This window comes from Ixodes scapularis, unplaced genomic scaffold (assembly GCF_016920785.2).
Source record: "Ixodes scapularis isolate PalLabHiFi unplaced genomic scaffold, ASM1692078v2 PGA_scaffold3__209_contigs__length_174095766, whole genome shotgun sequence".
Lineage (NCBI taxonomy): Eukaryota > Metazoa > Arthropoda > Arachnida > Ixodida > Ixodidae > Ixodes > Ixodes scapularis.
In genome coordinates, this window is record NW_024609868.1 from 14803400 (window position 1) to 14822487 (window position 19088).

General features: G+C 43.2%; 1 protein-coding gene across 2 annotated transcripts; it reads left to right on the forward strand.

Annotated features, from left to right (window-relative positions):
- Window positions 1–1182: 1182 nt before the first annotated feature.
- LOC8037618 (calcium uptake protein 1 homolog, mitochondrial) lies at window positions 1183–18523 on the forward strand. 2 transcript variants are annotated; one of them, XM_040505325.1, is made up of 12 exons: window positions 1183–1596; window positions 3683–3863; window positions 5623–5785; window positions 7586–7623; window positions 7776–7820; window positions 9233–9341; window positions 9470–9552; window positions 12353–12547; window positions 13191–13334; window positions 14012–14120; window positions 14214–14303; window positions 18178–18523. In XM_040505325.1, the coding sequence occupies exons 1-12, from the start codon at window positions 1331–1333 to the stop codon at window positions 18330–18332; spliced, it is 1578 nt and encodes a 525-aa protein (XP_040361259.1). In that variant the 5' UTR covers window positions 1183–1330; the 3' UTR covers window positions 18333–18523. The 2 variants fall into 2 exon arrangements, with proteins under 2 accessions (XP_040361259.1, XP_029847720.2); XM_029991860.3 differs by lacking the exon at window positions 7776–7820.
- Window positions 18524–19088: the final 565 nt, after the last annotated feature.

Sequence of the window (19088 nt, forward strand, 5' to 3'; positions counted from 1 at the left end):
CTGGAGTCTTTTTGAGAGAAAAAATCGGTGTCTCCGTGGTGTGGCCAGAATGTGGTTGACATTTAGACAATAAAATAAGTCATAAAATTTTGTTGCAGTGACCATTTCAAAAAGTACACTCTTATTTTCAAAAGTTTAAAACAAACATCATGTTTATAACTCCCTCCCCTTTTGCGTTAGTTTCCTTTTCTGTCGTTTCATGATCGCAATAACTTTATAGAGTGAGTGACAGTCCCGCAAAAACATATGTGATCAAGCATGTAAATAATTTCAAAGCCAGAAAAAAAATTATAGCTCATTGCGAGCTTTTGAAAGGTCAGACCAAATAGAACGACCCATGGTAAAAACTGTAGAATACTTGAATTGCTGCACGTAAGCTTAAAGGGGACCTGCGATCATACTTTATCGTCTACCTTTTCTGCGGTTTCCACATCTCTTGGTGTTCGGGCAAGCCAGCGGGCACGGAGAGAGTAACTAAATATCAGTGCCACTGCGAAGGCACAGACACACAGCACTTCGGCGTGCCAAGGAAGCTTTGAACATGCCGCCAGACCGGCGAAACTTGCTTTCGACGAGTTGTGCCTTTTTCTTGCAGCACTGCGCTTTCGTAAAAATTTCCACGTGTTCTCAGCGGCAAGTATCACGCCTCACACAGGATCTTAGAGAACGTCTTCAGCGAATGACGACGAACGAGTAGAAAACAGGCCTTTAGCACGCTGCCGCCGGCCTCTGCAACGCTAGCAAAACGCGAAAAAACGTCATGCAAGCAGCGAACAAGCAAGAATGCGCGGTGTTATTTTTTTTTTGCCAGATTCTTAAAGGTTTTTTCTGGAAAGTATTCTACCTGTTCGGCGATAGTTGGAGAGGTGAAGGGAAGAAACTATTGAGTATATGAGAAAAAGAATAAAACAAAAAACGAAACAGTCTTTCTTTCTCTAATTAGCTTAAGGCTAGGTAGCGCAAGCTACCGCCCGGTATAAAGGAAAGAGCCAATATTTTTTTAATCATTCATCTATCCATCTAAATCACCCCCGAAAGTTAAAAATAAATAACGTTTACAATCTGATAAACTATAATTTCTAAAACACGCCGTTTTTTTTTTAAACTTTTCTAAAGAAAAGGTAACCATTTTTATTATATTTAGTTTTTGGCTTTTTGTTTTTGTAGTGAACAATCCGATCCAATCCAGTTCCGTCTTTCGCTTCGGCTGGCTTCGGGCACTTCGGGCTTCGGTCCATTTCGGTCGTCTCCGCAGTGAGCAGCGTCGGATCTCTGTTTTGGCGCATCGAGTGTCGCACTTGGCGTGGTGTTTCTTCGCAGAATGCAGTGAATGAGCCCGTTATCCGGGCTGCCGCTAGCAATGTCAGCAATATATCGTAGCGCCTGGGCGGTCGCCAGGACGGCTAGTCGTCACCCCGTCCGGTTTCCAGCCATCACACACGCTCGCGGAGGTCTGGCTGCGGGTCCCATCCTTCAGACGAGATGGCAGCACTACAACTTTGGTCACAAGAAGCCGAAGCCGTCGACGAAGTTTGACATCTTCCACACAGTACTGATGTGTTTCGGGGGCAGCGCTCTCTTCATCGATTTCGAGTGGTGAGCACGACTGAGCGACATACCATCCACTCTCACCATGAGTGAAATTCGGACCAAGAAGTGCACTTCTTCGCAGTATCCCATTTCTAGAAAAGTAAAGCTATACGCACTCCGCGCAGAGTTCATGCCGGTCGGGCCACCCTTTTCGAACGGCGCGTGTATCACTGGGGAGCTCGTTAACACAGCCCCCCGCCTGCGTTCACGCCGCTTCGCGGCGACAGTATCGGCTGCTAATTACAAAACGTAATCAGTACACGCCGCTTCGCGGCGTCGAGCCGGCAACCCAAGCCCCGCTGTCCCCGATCGCACCTCCGGGAAGGGAGTCCCATACCATTTAATTCTGCGAAGTTTCGTCGCCAACATCATCGCAAAAAAGAAATGTCGCCAATGCCTTGACAAAACAAAATGTTTTGAAAAAAAAAAAAAAAACACGTACGCCGACCGCGGATCGAATTCGCGTCCACTTGCATACAAAGCGGACACCTGAACCCCTATGCTATGCCTTTTTTTTTTTTTTCTTTATTGCCCTATGTTATGCCATTGCTTAGAAAATTCGTTGTGACCATTCGTTTTATAGGGTGTTTTCACTGACGTAATTTCGTCCATCATTTTGCTGTTGTGAGCTGTATGGCGTGTGCCAAACTCGAGCATTCCAAGGATTTACTTGACTCCTCAAATGCGTAGAGCACCGCTGACATCATCTCAACTGGTTACGATGTAATCCTTCAATGTAGTAAATTTGTTTGAAAAAACAAGCTAACAACAAAATGGCGGATTGTCGTCATGTGCAAACAACCTATACGAGTTTAGCGGAGTGCATATAGCCATTTCGACCGAAATGCACTCCGGAGCGCGTATAGCTTTATTCTTTCTAGAAACGCATGCAATTTTTTTAAAGCAAATCCTAGGCGTCAGACAAAAGTGGATTTCGGATCGCGGTGGAATTTTCACTCGCCCGAAACAAAACGAAAAAGTTCAGGATTATTGTGGGTATAAAAAAACTAGGAGTGTCTTTGTTTCTTCATTGACTCAACTCGGAAAAGTAAAGCGGCTGCAGTGAGGCATTACGCCCGTACCTGGAACCACGCAGTGTCTCTATAGAAAAAAGAAAAAAAAAGGCATAATAATAAGTAAGTTAAATAGAGAAAGAGGGGAAAGGGGGCAAACTAAGTTACACGTGAGTCACACTCTCAACAGTTCCCCAAGTGAACTGCAACAATCTTGCCGACCGCGCAAAGGGAAGCGTGGTCTGGTGATGCTGGCCCGGTGATTGATGTGGGGAGGAGCTTCCAGAGCTTTACCGTCACCCGCAAAAGACTGCGAATGGCGGAGTGCTCGGGTAAGCAGGGGTTGCAGGCCGCCAGAGTGGTTACTCCGTTGGGGGTACACAAATAGAAGTGTCGAGCGCGAAAAGAGGGCTGGTGGAACTCGCCTTGCAGTTTTCTTGAAGCCGAGGTTTCGAGAATCAAGGAAGCAGCGAACGACTCGCACATAGCGTCAATAAACAGCACGACATTGTGCTGTAGCCTATGATAAGGTGAGAACTCCAGGGAGGAGCTTCAGGTGCCTTGTCTCCAGCGCGATCTAGCTTCCTACCGTCACCGACGTTTCAACGTCTCGTGCACTCTGAGCGCGCGCTCGCAGCGAAAGTACGGCGGGAATGTGGAGCGCTTGCTGGAGGAGGCCGGGCGTTTGAAAGACGCACCCTGCCGTTCTCACTTCGTCAGTGAGTATAGTTAGGGATGTCCTAGTTACAAATGAAAATCAGTCTAGCTGGATTATGGAGCTGTATCCAACTGGGAATGAGACTTGATCCAGCTGTGGCCAATTTCATAACCCAGTTCCAGTTGGACCAGTAACTCCCCATATTTTTTTTACTTATTTTTTCAAGCACTTTATAAAGAGAGACAGATATTCCTTACCTTTTTCTTTCTTCCACAATTATTGGAGTTTCGTTGGTATAAGTTTTGAGGTTCTGAATTGGAGCGATCTCATAGTATGCCTTAAGCTCAAAGTTTTCCGAACAGGACACCTCCGGGAACGTCCTTCCTGCCAATGTGACCTCTGTGTCTTCACCCGATTGTAGGTGCTGGGATAAAACCTTGCAGGGCGCAAAAGCTGTCCTGAAGTTCTTCAGGGTATCTGCCGACAGCAGTGTCCAACACCCGGACAGTGAAGAGGAGGACAAGGAGTCCGACGTGGAAGAGACCAAGGGAAAGGGGAAGGGGAAGAAAAAGAGGGACAAACCTGGTTTCCGGGACAGAAAGGCAAGTGCCGTCGTACGCCTTACACCCAACTTTCTAAGTGTAGTCCAATCGTGTTCTTCCTGAAAAGATGTCTCAAAAAGCCTGAAAGATAATTGAAATCAAATACTTTTCTAGGGAGAATGCATTCTACTTCGCTCATTTGCATTGTACAGTGCACCTAGAGTGTAAAACCTTCCCCTAGCGGTTTGGGCGCCTCATGTCGGAGAGAAAGCATCAGCTTGCGCTGTCCACACTTCGCGGAAGAGGGTTACCGCCTGCACACCAAGTTACCAGGTTTGCCGAGACGGCCGTCCAGACTGGCACTGAGGAAGCCCCCGACAATAGATGGTGCCAGCCACCCTTCCCGATTCATAGAGAGAACCCCGAGAGTACAGCGCGTCCAGCAGTTCAAACTATGCAAAATTTGTTTGCGCCGAGGCTGTTTTCGCAAAGTGAGATGTATTCCTTTCGTAAAGTATTTGATTAAATGCTCGCGTCATTTTTCTCTTCACTGGATACTCAGGAAGGCCGATGATCATTTTAGAACATTCTCTAGCAGCAGGCGGTGAAATTCGGTGCAATATGTGCAGTCAAAGATCTTCTCAGAGCTGTCAGCTCATGCATGTGTGTTTGTCAGAAGTGTGCTCGAGCTATTCCCTCTCTTTGTCTTTGTGTTTTGACAATTTCATCGGGGCAGTTTCCCGTACACTTTTCTGTACTTGCTGGGACTGTTGTAATATTTATTGTTAGCTGCAAACTCAAAAGTTCACTCTCCATTGTCTTTTTAATACCCTCAACTCACAGTTGTCTTTCCCGTGTGTGGCAGCCAGTGAGCCAACACTCAATTGAGCTTTGAAAGAACATTTGTGCACGTGTGTGCAGTCCCATGGAGATCTGTATGTAACGGCATGTACCTAGTGCGGCATTATTACTGGCTCCAGCGAGATAGTTTGTTTGAGCATTCTTGCACATTTAGGAAAGCTTTTGAGGCTGCGTGCACATGCGCAAACATTCTTTCAAAGTGCATCCAATTGTTGGCTTACTTGTTGCCTCATTTGGGAAAGATAGCCACCAGCTGTATGCACCAAGAAACATTATTGCCCATGTATAGCTGAGCATATACGTGATAACTTAGTTATTCACAGCTTCACTTTTCCACAGCTTTGCCCAAGTGTTTGGGGGGGTGGAGTACAAAATAAGTACAAAATGTAGGCTTCCAAGTAAATAAAGCGTTTATTTTGAGATGTGCACACGCTCATCCAACTTAAAAGTATTTTTGGAGAGTTACCTAAGCACACACAGTTTAGGCTTTTAAATAGATTACTAATTTATTTGGGCTGTACATGGGCTCTTCCGAATCAGTAGAGGCATATTTTGTTTATTTTATTTTATTTCAAGAACTGATTCAAACGACAGTGTTCGTGAGAGTTTTTGACGGAAAGTATCACCTTCACCTGTAGGGTATGCAACTTTGAAGTGAGGGTACAAACATAGGCTGAAAGAAAAGAAAATGCTCTTAGTAAAACATATAAAATAGCGCAACAGAAAGACAAGGACAAGAAGTATACAGGACAGGTGCTATCCTTGTCTTGTCCTTGTCTTTCTGTTGTGCTATTTTATATGTTTTACTAAGATGAACCAACTAGCCCAACAACGTACCCTACTAAAGAAAATGCTCTCATTGCTGGTGCATCTCGCACAAACATAAACTGCTCCTGGTGGCGGTCTGGCTGACTGATGTTTCTTTATTTTTTTTAATTTTTATTTTTTTTTCCAACAGATAATCGAATATGAGAATCGCGTTCGGGCTTATTCGACTCCGGACAAGATATTCCGGTACTTCGCTACGATGCGAGTTTACAACGAAAACGGGGACTCCGAGATTTTCATGTCCCCCCAAGATTTCCTCCGTTCCATCACTCCCGGAACCAAACAACCTGAAGGTGATGTGGCACAAACGTCTGCATGCTATGTATGTTTTTGCTAAAGAATCGATTTTTCTGCCCTATGCAAGCTACTCAAGTTACTCAAGTTGTGACTTGTCAAGGCTGGCTCACACCTTTTCGTTTGAGCATGCCTGAGTGCGTTGCAACCGCCTATGACTGTTTATGACAAGAGAGCACACTGATACCATCTGTCAGTGAGCCCTGAAACACTTTCGATTGGGATATGTTTTCTCATTTTTTATTCATCTTTCTGTCAGGAGGGGCTCGAAATAATTCTGACGATGTTACAAGCTACGATTTCCCATGGGTAATGCATATGGGTTTTATCTAGCAAATGCTGTGAAACTTTCACGCTAGTTCAGGAAATATGCACGGGTCGGAACTGTTCTAGGGTTACAGTCTTCACCTGTTTCAAAGGTATCCCTGTTCCTTCTTTTTTGTGAATAGTATACCTTCTGAATAGCAATGCGTTTGGTCCACCGGAAATTTCAGATTCTGCCGTGTGCGCATACAAAAATGATGGGTTGTGCTGGTTTTCGAGGAAGGAAATCTTTGGACCTCATTGGAGAAATATCTCTCACGAGAACTTGTTTATTTGTTACTTCCTTTCTGGACAACACGTGATCTTTTCAGAAGTCTACTGAAAAAGCCAGATTGTTGCAGGTGGCAGGATTTGTGCTTCATGAAGCCCCATTTTGTTCTTTGCTGAGGGGAATGCACACAGCCAGAATGCACTGATCAATTTTCGCTTCAGCCTTTTCTCGTCTTGGTTGTGCCTCCTAAGGGGAAAACATTTTTTTTTGTTTGTTATTGACAATAACTGTATGAAGTTTGCACAGTTTATAGTGCTTGATAAATCTGGTGTGCGTTTTGATATAGCTTGTTTTTTTATGTTCTGGATGCAATGAACATGCAGAAAAAAAAGCATGTCCTTGCACACACGTGGGGCATACATAGCAGCACACCTAAAAGAACTTAGTAAAATAGGCTAATTCACTCCTTTTGAACCACTGATTGCGATGAACAACAAGATTAATGGGTATGAGACCTAATTTTATTTTAAAGTCATTGAAAAATCACAAAAATGTAATTTTCAAGGGGCTAACAAAAAGTTCTTCAATTGTAAATACAAAAATTATACATTCTGACCAACACCTTGATAGTTGCATTCTACCTATTCTAAAGTGTGTGCATGTCAAATTTGGTTGTGATAAGACAATGTTAAGAACAAATATTCTTCTGTGGGAACTGCAAAGACGCCCCAAAATTATATAAGGAGAAAAATACATTTGAATATTATGATGGACATGTAGCGACACTCTTTTGCGGCGGGAAAAAGAATATATATTATAAATAATTTTTCGTGAGAAATTAAGGCTACAGAAGACTGCGATGGAGAGGAGACGGCTAAGCCTACTTCCCAACATAAATGTGATGGCGGCCGAGGTCATAATTTGAAGAACTGCACACACAAAAATTGCTGAAATTCATACTGTTCTAGGTAGCCGAAAGGTCTTCAAATGCGTATTCGACTAATTGCGCGACCACAACCGGTACTCATTGTTTTTACACAGAAAATGGGAACCAAAGATAATTAAACACCATAAAACCCAAAACCATTTTTTTTTTTTTTGCATAATATTGCTGTTTTTTTTACCTGCGTCTCCTTTTAAATCGAATCTAACCGAGTTCCACGCAGAACCAGAGCCGGCCACTACCTGGGCCACTCGTTCCAAACGGGCCTTTCGCCTTGCTGGCGACGACTAACCTGAATGAACTTTTCTGTACCAATCTTAGGTTTTGGCCTCGATCAGTACAAGAGGATCGATATCAGGGTGAGCTTCCACTTCCGACACGTTCGTCGGACATAGCATGCTTTGTTACTTTTCTATTGAGCCTGCCCGCTTACTCGCAGCTTGCCTCGCACAGTGGTGTGTAGCACTTGTGACTAACTGTTTGTGCTGTTCTCTCCTTGCGTGCTGCTTAGACCGATAACCTTTCTGGAAGTGGGTACAAGGTCTCGGCTGACATGGTGTGTGCCTTTCCCTGTCCACACTAACCTCTTGTAGGGACTCACTGTCATTGGCTTGGTTTTTCTTCTCGACTGCATTTACCCTCTGCCTGTGTCCACGTGTCTTAGAGGCTTACACTTGCTCGCATTTGGGTGGATAGGTGCGGTATCGGTTAAACGCGTTGTTCAGTTGCCTCGTCCGCTGCGAAAGCGCCTTACCCTCAGTAGCGCTTTGGCCGCACCTGAACGATCAGCTGACAGACTAGTCAAATCACTGTGCCCCTACTAGAGCTGGTGCAGCTTAAAAGAAAGACAATTATTTACATGCAACCATTGGACAAGTCGAGAGCTAGCTTTCTCGTTGTTGGGATTCTAAAGTCAAGCCAAAGTTGTTTTATGCCCTCTTTTTTTTATGTAATGTGTTTTTTTTTTTGCCGGTTCAAACACTTGATGGCGGGCCATATTCCACTCAGAAAATATGCCTGCTCCAACATTGCAGCGCTGTGGAAGTTTTGCCGAACTGAAATGAAGTTAATTGCAATGGTTTCAGACGAAGATAATGAAGCCGTCATTACGAAATTAGTCCGAGAGGTTGGGACTTTTTCATATTGAACAGAAGCTATAACTTCACAGAATGCCTGCCTTCCTCGACGTCTCTTTTCTATAGCCCTTCTTCTTGCCTACTAGAGAAGCCTTAGAGAGACATAACATTTCTCTTACGATTACATAGGTGACGGGCGAAGTGCTGAAATGCTCACGATTATGGTTTCTGAACTATTTAGCAGGGGACACACGAGTGATGAAAACCGGCACCGCGCAACAGTTTTCGTAGTAACCTGCGCGTACGCTGTGACGTTGATTTACGCCATGCCGCCACGTTAAAGCGTCCGCGCAAGTTGCTGTGGAAATTTCCGCGTGGTGCCCATTTTCATAACTCATGCATGTGCTGTTTGAACCCCGTTGAGTGCGCTTCTCATCGAGCACCGGTGCACTGCGGAGAAGCAACACCTGCGAAAGCACGCTCCACGGGTGTCGCTTCTCTGCAGTGCACCGGTGCTCGGAAAGAAGCGCGCTCAAGGGGGCCGCGACTACAAAAAGTATGAATTAAACAAAAACGCCGTTCGAATTAAGCGGCTCATGAATACATAAAAAGCATGGTGGGATAACCAAAATTTTGAAATTTGTTTGAATTAACCAGAGGTATGAAATACTTCTGGTTGATTAACTCTCGCTTTCAAGTTGCATCCTTCCAATTAGATGTGAGCTTGTAAGATTGAATTTTACGAATGGAATCCACTCAAATTTGGAAATATCTGTGCTACCAATTAGAATGTCTGAATGTTTACCGTCGCTCTAAAACCACTTTTATCTTGCTCAATTTGCTTTGTTTATGAGGTAGTGGTGTTTCTCACTGGCATTGTCATCACTGCTAGGACGAAAAGGCATTTGTGGGCCTCAGCAAAGACAGCATCTTCTACAAGCTGAGCTCATCTGGACTGATCAGCTTCTCCGATTACATCTTTCTGCTGACAATTTTATCAGGTAGTCCTTGCTCACGTTTTTACAGTGGGATATTGAACAGCATGTGGTAAACACTAGCGAGTCATGTGCCCATAAAAAGTGTTGTGTGCGGAACCGTTGCCGTCAACTATACTGCTTATTTTTTCTAGCTTCCAAACGTCACTTTGAGATAGCCTTTCGCATGTTTGACCTGAATGGAGACGGGAATGTTGACTACGACGAGTTCGAGAAAGTAAGTTTCTTTTTGCTCCCTTCAGCCTGCTTTGATGCTTTGTCGGTGTTCAATTGTGCGCATAATATTTTTTCATACCTGTCCCGGTAAACTAGGTCAACAACACACCCGAAAAAGATTTGTCCAGATTTTATGGGAAGCATCACATAGGCAGGTATAGCTAGACATGTGTGCTCTGTGGAAAGTGGATTTTCGTGAGCATGCTTGGTTCTTACTTCTTGAATTGTCTTTTCTTGCACATCATTACTCGAAAATGAAATTCGGTTTAACCCTTTGGTGGCTATTGCCTTTCATGTACGGCAGCGATTACTCATTTGAATGTGGCCACTTAAACGCAAAACTGTGCGCACTGGGGGAGGGGTGTTACTATTTGTCATGTCTTTGGCAAACTATAGACATTATATTCACATTCTGTCTCGCTTTGCTGGCGCTATTTATAATTTTTTTTTTAAATTGGACGCTCTGCACAAGTGATACGTGTGAGATGGTTGCTTCGAATGTCTGCTGCTCTGGTGGTAGTGGCAATTGGAGCTCCAGCTTTTCCAATTTAAGCTTCGTCTGCTTCTCAGAATGAAGTCGTATGAGGGAAGCTTACCATCCGATAGAGAAGCTCCGTAAAGTACCTTTGGTTCGAAATATGAAACTGCTGGAATGCCAGCGGTAGCGAACGCGCCAGAATAAAACTGAATGGAAAAAAGGTGGCAAAATTTTCGCCTTCAATAGTTCCATTCGATGCTTCTAAACCTGAACAGCTTGCAATCACTTTACATGCTCCCGTTGGATAATTAAGAAGAGACCTGTGAATTTACTTTTTCTTTATAATTTTTTTTTTAAACAAACTGGACCACTGGGAAACATTGAGTGGGGAAAAAAGACTTGACCGTCACAGGGTTAAGAATGTGTTTTACTTGTCGGCGATTTATTTATTCTTTAATGTTGTCTGAATTGCTTTTTTTTTCTAACTTTTGTGTGTAGATGTTGCCCATGCTGTTAACAAGAGCTACCACTCAGTTATGTTTAAAAGGCCCCTGAAAAATAAAAATAAAAGGTGTTTTTAAACAGTCTAATTGGGACATGCCTGCCAAGAAATATATTTTACGCAAAAAAAAAAAAAAATGACCGTATCTCCATGTGGTGAATGATGTTGATCGGGGCGAAGCTCTGGTGGTGCTGATGATACTGATTTTATTGTTCATAGGTAACACTGATAGTGCTCATTTTGTTTTATTGCTCATAGGTAGTGCCGAGTTCTGGGTTGTGTTTCGACTTCATTATTACTACTTTATGGTCGGTGAAATGCAGAGCCAGTGGTTCTTCTAGCGGATCTGCTTGGATCCGCTAGAAGTTGTGAGAACGCATCTCCACTGCTTAAGTCAACGGTCCATGCCAGAAAGAGAATGTGTTATATACGCAGTTGAGCATTTGACTGCAGCGCCCTCTCGTCTATAAACGTTGAGCCAATGCATGCAAAGTTTAATGCGATTATATACGCATTTGACCGCAGCGCCCTCTCCTGTATAGACGTTGAGCAGCTACATGCAACATTTCATTCATGACAGAAACCCCAGCTCTTGAGTTGCTACCACATCTCGGAGCCCCCTACTCGTCCCACAGTCGTGGACGAGTGGTTAAGGCGATGGACTAGAAATCCATTGGGGTCTCCCTAAACAGGTTCGAATCCTGTTGACTGTGCAAACATTTTTTCTTTTTATGTGAGCACGGACGCCGGACGGACAAGGCTAGACCCTAAGGAGCTTCGCCCCTGAAACTTTTTTTTGAGCAATATTGACGGCAAGAGATTTATTTGAAATTCTTGGCGCGAAGTACATGACATCACGGGTCATTCCGGTATGACCATCTTGGTCTTGAAGGCGAAGCCGATCCACCTCTTCTCCACGCGCCCCAAATGCCGAGAGAGAAAACAGGTGAATAGGGGGTGACTGCCAGCTAAATCGTGTCTTGCGCCATCAATATTGCTTTAAAGTTTTTTTATTCTTTTTGCATAAAATTACTTTTTTTTACATGCGTGTCCAGCCAGACTGTTAAAAAAAAACATTTTTTTTTTCTTTCGGTTACTTTTTAAGAAAGGGATCACTGTACAGTAATCCCTCTCTCCTCATCCCAGCGTTGAAATGAGACAAGGTGTAGCGGAACATGAAGGCACCTTAGGTGTAGATATTTTATTACCTGTCCAAATTAAGATGTGTGATAAAAACTCTGTCCCAATTGAGAGGAGCTTGTTATCTTTCTAACTTGCGTAAACAAGTAAGAGGTGAGACTGTCCCCAAGTATAAACAACTTATTTCCCTTCAGGGACTAATTCTGCAGAAGCTGCTTCTCATAGTGAAATGTCGGTTGTGATTCTAAAGTTTCCAGCAGTCCCCTGTCCGAGTTCTTTCCACTAGCTGTAACCAGGAGTCAAAGAAAGAATAAAAACACTAGCTGTAACCACCTTCCTGGTATTGTTTGGCCTAAGTCTTAGAACCACACTTAGAAAGAAAAGTGCCATCTCTATAAATGACATACATATGGGCTCATCTAGAGTGTTATGCATAGCCAGCCACAGCCACGATAGGTGCTAAATAATTTCGAGTACTGAGTGTGCAGCATTAATTTTGGATAATGACTTTGGTACTCGCTTGTAACACAGAAATAAAATATGATTGAGCACCAGTTTACCGTCCACACTTGTGGTATTGTAATACATGAGCATTCAGTTTCAGTTTGTAGATGAATACTCGAAAAATGGGAGGAAGCGGAGAGAAGTTATTTTTCCGACTCTTTTAACCTGTTCCTTCAGGTGCAGATGGTCATAAGGAACCAGACGAGCTTTGGCATGCGTCATCGCGACCATCAGAACACGGGCAACATCTACCGGGGCGTGAGCAGTGCCCTGTGCAACTACTTCTTCGGGCCTAAGCTGGACAAGAAGCTCACCGTCGAGAGGTTCCTCAACTTCCAGCGCGAGCTGCAGTCAGAGATCCTCACACTCGAGGTTGGCTGTTGATGCAGTTGTATCCCTAGGGAAGGTTGCAGCAGCGGTGCAGTGCCCCATACCTCGGCAGATTCACTCGGTCACTCATGTTCACCACGTGATTGTGAGATGATAGGTAATAAGTGAGTCTATGATATGACTCGGAATTCGTGAGTTAATATTGAGCAACTCCATTGAGTTTATAAGATGATGTTGGGTAACTCCATTGAGTTGGAGAGGTGGTAGTGTTGAGTGACTTCGTTGAGTTTGTGAAATGATATTGAGTGACTCCGTTGAGCTTGTGAGGTGATATAGAGTGACTCGTTGAGTTTGTGAGGTGATATTGAATGAGCCCGTTCAGTTTGTGAGACAATTTTGAGTGACTCTGTTGAGTTGTGAGATGATATTGAGTTACTTCGTTGAGTTTGGGAGTTGATATTTAGTGACTCCATTGAGTTTGTGAGGTGATATTGAGTGAGTCTGTTAAGTTCGTGAGGCAATATTTAGTGACACCGTTGAGTGTGCGAGAGGATATTGAGTGACTCTTTTGAGTTAGTGAGATGATATTAAGTGACTTCCTGATATCACTCGAAGTTTGTGAGACGTCATCGAGTGACTTGAATCCAAAATGTTGACCCATGCTATACCCGCTTCTTTTTCGCAGTTTATGAGGAAGGAGCCGAACGATCAGGGTCTTATCCGGGAGTGGGACTTTGCCGACTTGCTCCTGACGTACGCCGGCCTGACCGACAAGAAGAGGTCCCGCATGGTCAAGCGTGTTAAGAAGAAGTTCAAGGGACAGTCAGAGGTGCGTGTTGCATGTGCCTATCACGCTGTGCCACTTGCTCAACCATGAGTCGACCTTTTTTAGGAAAAGGTCCACATCTCCGGTTTTGCCCAAAGCACCTAGATGGGCAATATTGAATGCTGTAGAGAGCAACATGGTGTGTCTACTAGCAAGTCAGCATTTGCCTGTTTGTCCACACCCAGTCTGTGCACTGTGTATGTGCAGACACCAGATTTGCGTGAAGAAAGGTGTCCACGTGTGCGCCGTGCCAACAAGTGCGCCGCCACTGCAGCATGACGTTGGGGCCACGTGTTGGTGTATAGTACCGTTCCCTACACTAAATGCCGTACCGAATGCATTCAGGCTATCAGGTGTTTCTTCACTTTGGCTGCTATTTTTCCCGAAACAAACACTCTTTGCTAACATTTTTCTCTAGAAGCTTATATTAAACATTGTAAAGATTCTCACTAAATTTAAAACCCGTGTATGATGTTAATATGCTACCGAGCGTACGGTTATTCAGTTTGCCAGGCTAACAAATACTATGTGTGTAATGTGCCAACAGGATGACGGTGCGAACGAGGGTGTGCATACTACAGAGGTGTACTCCCAGTATTTATATATTATTCGCCTTTTATTGATAAGCGTAACACTATCCCTTGGCAACCCACTTTAATTTGTTTTTACGACCTCTGCAGGGGATCAGTTTGGAAGACTACTTGCAGTTTTTTCACTTTCTGAACAACATCACGGAGGTGGACACAGCGCTCACTTTTTATCATATTGCGGGGGCCTCCATCGACGAAGGTGCTACTTTATTTCCAGCGTTCTCGAGTTTTCGACGCTCTCTTAAAAATAATGCATTCTGTGCTGACAAGTTATATTGTTTTCTTCTTTCAGCCACCTTGAAGCATGTTGCAAAGACCGTAGCCCATGTTGATCTCAGGGACTACGTCATCGATGTCATTTTCACCTTGTTCGACGAGAACAGTAAGCAGATCAGCCACACACTTTCATGCTTGTTTGGAGCCGCTCGTATCACTGGGATCTCATTCACTGCTTTAAAGGAACACTGACGGGGTATTTATGCTTGCTGAGGTTTTTATTTGAACATGATCTATAAGAACCCAACTACCTAGAATGTAGTTTGCGGCTCGAAATTTGCTTTCTTTCTGCCCGAAAACAGCCGGTTGAGAATTGGTTGGTTCCAGTCGCGCTCACTCTCTTTTCCAAGGTCACGTGGTGTTCAAACTATGTGTACCAACCATATTCAAAGTCGTGAGCCATCTAAGGCACACATTCAGTCTTAAAAATAAAAAAGAATATGAACCTTATTTTTGTGGACTCCAAAAAACGGCAAATACATTGATTGAAAAATATATAATGTTGCACAGATCACAGGAAACACATGTACATGTACATGTTCAATCAATGTGTCATTGTCGTATGGCAACGTACCACGGGCTGTTCATTCTTAGTATGGCGACGTACCACGGGCTGGACGACGTGATGGCAGCACACGACAGACCAACATTGCGGCGGACGTGGGGTGCTACTTCGGAACTGTCGTTCGGGGTACCGACCAATCGATCTTCAAGTGCAAAGTATTGAGCGGAACGGATGTTAGTGCGAAATAATCGCACGACATATGGTGCACGCAACCTTGTCGTCGTGTGCCCCATACACCGGAGAAGTGGAGAAAAACAAAAATTGCAGACGTTTACGCTTCTCTGTAATGCGAAATTAGAGCGCAGCTCTTGGGGTATGTTGATTTTGTGATATACCATGGTAGAGAATTTAAAAAGGAAATATATATTTGATTTTTTTTTGAGGTTAGGCAAGGGACGACGAGGAAGGTGCGGTGGGATCCCCATAATGCAACGCGCGCAGCGTTTGTTTTAACGTGAAACGTTTTTTGCTAGTTGCTCTGGATTTCCTGAAGCCGTGGCCTGTGACGTCGCATGACATCGCAGTTTCCCCCCTAAAATTAGCTGAAAAATTGACGCCACGTGACCTCAACACCAATTCAGTTTCCCCGCTAAATTTAGCGTGGAAAATGGCATCACATGACTTTGTGTCACGTCACTTATGAACAAATTCAGTTTCCCCGCTAGATTTAACGGGAAGATTGATGTCACAAGGCCTCAACACCATTTCAGTTTCCCCTCTGAATTTAGCGGGGGAAAACAATGTCACACGACTTCATGTCACATGACTTAGTCAGAAAGTCGGTTCCCTCACAAAATTTAGCGGGAGGACTGACGCCACATGACCTCAACGCCAATTCATTTCATCGTTAAATTTAGCGGGGAAACTGAATCGGAGTTCAGGTCATGTGACGTCAGTTTTCCTGCTAAATTTATCGGGAAAACTGAATGCTCAGTGTTGCATTATGGGACATCACAGACCTGCACGCCAATTACGTTTCTTCGCTAAATTTAGCGGGGGATTCAACTGGTGTATAGGTCTGTGACGTCCCATAATGCAACGCGAGATTACGCCGACGGCGGTGCTGACACCGACACCGACGCCGCTTAATGCGGAAATGGATGCTTAAGAGCTGTGCTCTAAAAAAATTGTGGTCGGTTGTAGACAGGTGACTTCCGGCGATAAGCTTCCATGGTCTCGTTTCGGTTTCGAGCAGTTGAGTTTTTTGGTTTTATTGAAACTATACTTGACTCTGCAGCAAAATATTTATTGTGTAGTCTCCTGACTTCATATTAAATTGCCTGGCAAAACATTTACAAAAGTTTTGGGGGGTGTCAGTGCTTTAGTGCATTAGTGAGAGGGTGATATAGTAGCATAGATGGTCAACCCTTATACGACATGCCAAGCTCGTATAGGAATTCGCCGTGCCATCGGAAGAGCAAACATTTATTTGCTGAAAGTTTGGCCTACGGCCTTGTGCCTTGTGACCAACTCTCTGTGGACCAAATTTCTGCTCAGAGGCTGACCTGCAAAATGTTTTCAGGAGAGCTGAGAATCTTTTTTTTTTTCTCTCTTCACAATTGTCGGTGTGAGAGGGAAGGAGCAAATTGTGTATGAACTTCATGTGATAAGATCAGTGGTCACAGGATCGATGTACGAGGGGGAGGGTGGTGCCTGTTGGATTCCTTACCTTTGACTGCTGGAAAAGGAGGAAAGTCACTTTTTTCCTCTTTTCAACTGCAGGTTAACCTTTAAAAGCATTTTTACATGTCAATTTCTTCTTTTTTCTTCTTCACACTCTTAGTGGGTCTTGGATTTCAGAAATCTTATTTTTTACTCGGAGAAAAAGATGTCTTCCTCTTCAAATCCATCCCGTGTCATGTCCTTTCTCTTTGCTTTCCCCCTGTCTGATGATTTTAACAATGTTGTGTCAATATCAGTGCATAATAAAATAACTGACTCCCTGAATATTAAGAAATTTTTTTCAGTGGGTTTTGGATTTCAGAAATCTTAATTTTTACTCGGAGAAAAAGATGTCTTCCACGTGAAATCCATCCCGTGTCATGTCCTTTCTTTTTGCTTTCCCCTGTCTGACAATTTTGACAATGTTGTGTCAGTATCAGTGCATCATAATATAACTGACTCTCTGAATGTTAAGAAATTTTTTTATCATTTTGCTATTGAGTCTAATAATCATATACATGAAAGGTATTTGTATATCTAATGCCTTCTTCAACCTCTTTTTAAGAAAAAAAGTTATTGCTTGGTTGCATTTGAATGAAATTCTTTGGGTATTTTCTTAACACATTCCAAAACAAAGCAAGTCCCGTGTAACTTTTTTTTTTTTTAAAGCTTCCAAGTTTTTGTAAAAGAAAAGGGAAATCTATGAAAGAATGGCAAAGAAAAGGAAAAACCCTTGAAGGAATGTGTCACTTCTCCAAAAGTGCGATGAGGCTGTTTGAACATTAAATTTAGAATTACATTATTGGTTCTTTTACAATCTTTTCCCTCACAAATATGCCTTGTCTCCAATTTCAGATCTTGACAATGATGCCAAGAAAACTTTTCCTAATATATATATATACAAGGTGTTTTTGTTTTTTTTAAGCTTAACAGGTTTGTTTAAAAAAAGCCGTGAAAGCTGCTCTTATGCCGCTTGTGGAGGTGCGTTATACGGCCAGGGGGACATATTATAGGGGGCTAATCGTAACGATCAGTCGGCTAATTAATTAAAATTTGTTAATTAACTTTTTAATTAATGAAAATAGACATATGGTTCCAATTGGAAACTTGCTCAGCGTCATCGAAAGCCACTAAATCAGTCATTTTCAGAAAGACTTTTAGCGCATGAGAAGCGTATTGGTGCACTAAAGTTACCTCTCGTGGAGCAGGTACAAAGCTAGCGGTTGCGATATGGCGCCGGCGCGATTTTTCCATCTCTTATCTAGCCCCAGCCTTGTACCTGCTCCACGAGTGTTAACTTTAGTACAATACTACGCTTCTCACGCGCCGAAAGTCTTTCTGAAAATGACTGATTTAGTGGTTTTCGATGACGCTGAGCAAGTTTCCAATTGGTACCATATGTATATTTTTATTAATTAAAAAGTTAATTAACGAATTTTAATTAATTATTCGACTGATCGTTACGATTAGCCCCCTATAATATGTCCCCCTGGCCGTATAACTCACCTCCACAAGCGGCATAAGTGTAACTTTGACGGCTTTTTTTAAACCAATCTATTAAGCGTAAAAAAAAAAAAACTGTATCTATATTATTTTTAGTGTCAGGGGCTCTTAATTTGAACAATCTTGTTTGGGTGTCAATTTGCCCAATACGCTTTCTGTGGAGGACTATTTTTATACATTTGTGCTGATTTGCGTATGGAAGTTTCTTGAGCTTAGCAGCTCACCGTTTTCTTCCTTTTTATTTTTACAGTGGACGGACAACTGAGCAACAAAGAGTTTGTGTCTGTGATGAAGGAAAGGCTTCACCGGGGGCTGGAGAAGCCAAAGGACACTGGATTTGTGAAGCTCATCAATTCGGCCGTGAAATGTGCGAAGCTCAAGAAACCTGTGCTGCTTGATATTTGAACTTCCTTGGCAAACGACTCCCATCTCTCTGTCTCTGGGAGTTTCGGCACGACCGCCGACTTTTGAAGCTTCGTGCTAGGTTACAGTAACCTCGTAGACTGCTTGCTGAAAAATGTTGAGCCGGTGCTTGTAGAGTTTTGAGTGCTCCGTAGAAAGAACGCTGTGCCGAAATAAATTTGTTTGTTCTGAAATGGTGGTAATGGCTGTAACCGCTTGGGGCGGTGGGGGATCCACTGACAACGTCATGCGCGGGGCTTGTCTGTAACAGAGTGCTCGGAGATGGCTGCACTACAGGGTTGCAGTTTGAAAACCAAATGCCGAAGTTTCCCTTGCCGTTATCCGATTCAAATGTTAAAGCCTATTCTCTGAAATTTTAAATGAGAAAATGGGATCCACTCCCAGTAGCCAACTTATATCTTTTTAGTTAAAATTTCCGAAAAGCAATCACTATAGCGGCAATCTCTGAAATTTTGGCATCTGGTTGGAACCCCTAGCAGAGACTGACTGTTCAACAATGCATAGTTTATCTTTGCGGTAAAAATACAAACAAAAAACACTACTTTTTTTTGTTTTTTTTTTTTTTTTGTTGTTTTTTCCTTTTTTAGAGACAGTGTGGGAAATGGTTTGGTCTGCTTCTTGTTTTCTGTAAAGTGTACATTTTTGCTTTGGTTCTTTTGAAGAAATTTGAATGTAATGCGGTTTTTTTTTTTTTCGGGCCCAAGAATTTGGACGTGGGAACGTTTGCGTGTAGAGAAA

Bases quoted from the DNA above. Each gene is read 5' to 3' on its own strand.
- LOC8037618 (XM_040505325.1), top strand. From the start codon at position 1,331: ATGAGCCCGTTATCCGGGCTGCCGCTAGCAATGTCAGCAATATATCGT. The intron at 7,821-9,232 runs GTGTGTGCCTTT...CATCACTGCTAG, and splicing joins ACAAGGTCTCGGCTGACATG to GACGAAAAGGCATTTGTGGG. The intron at 9,553-12,352 runs GTAAGTTTCTTT...CTGTTCCTTCAG, and splicing joins ACTACGACGAGTTCGAGAAA to GTGCAGATGGTCATAAGGAA.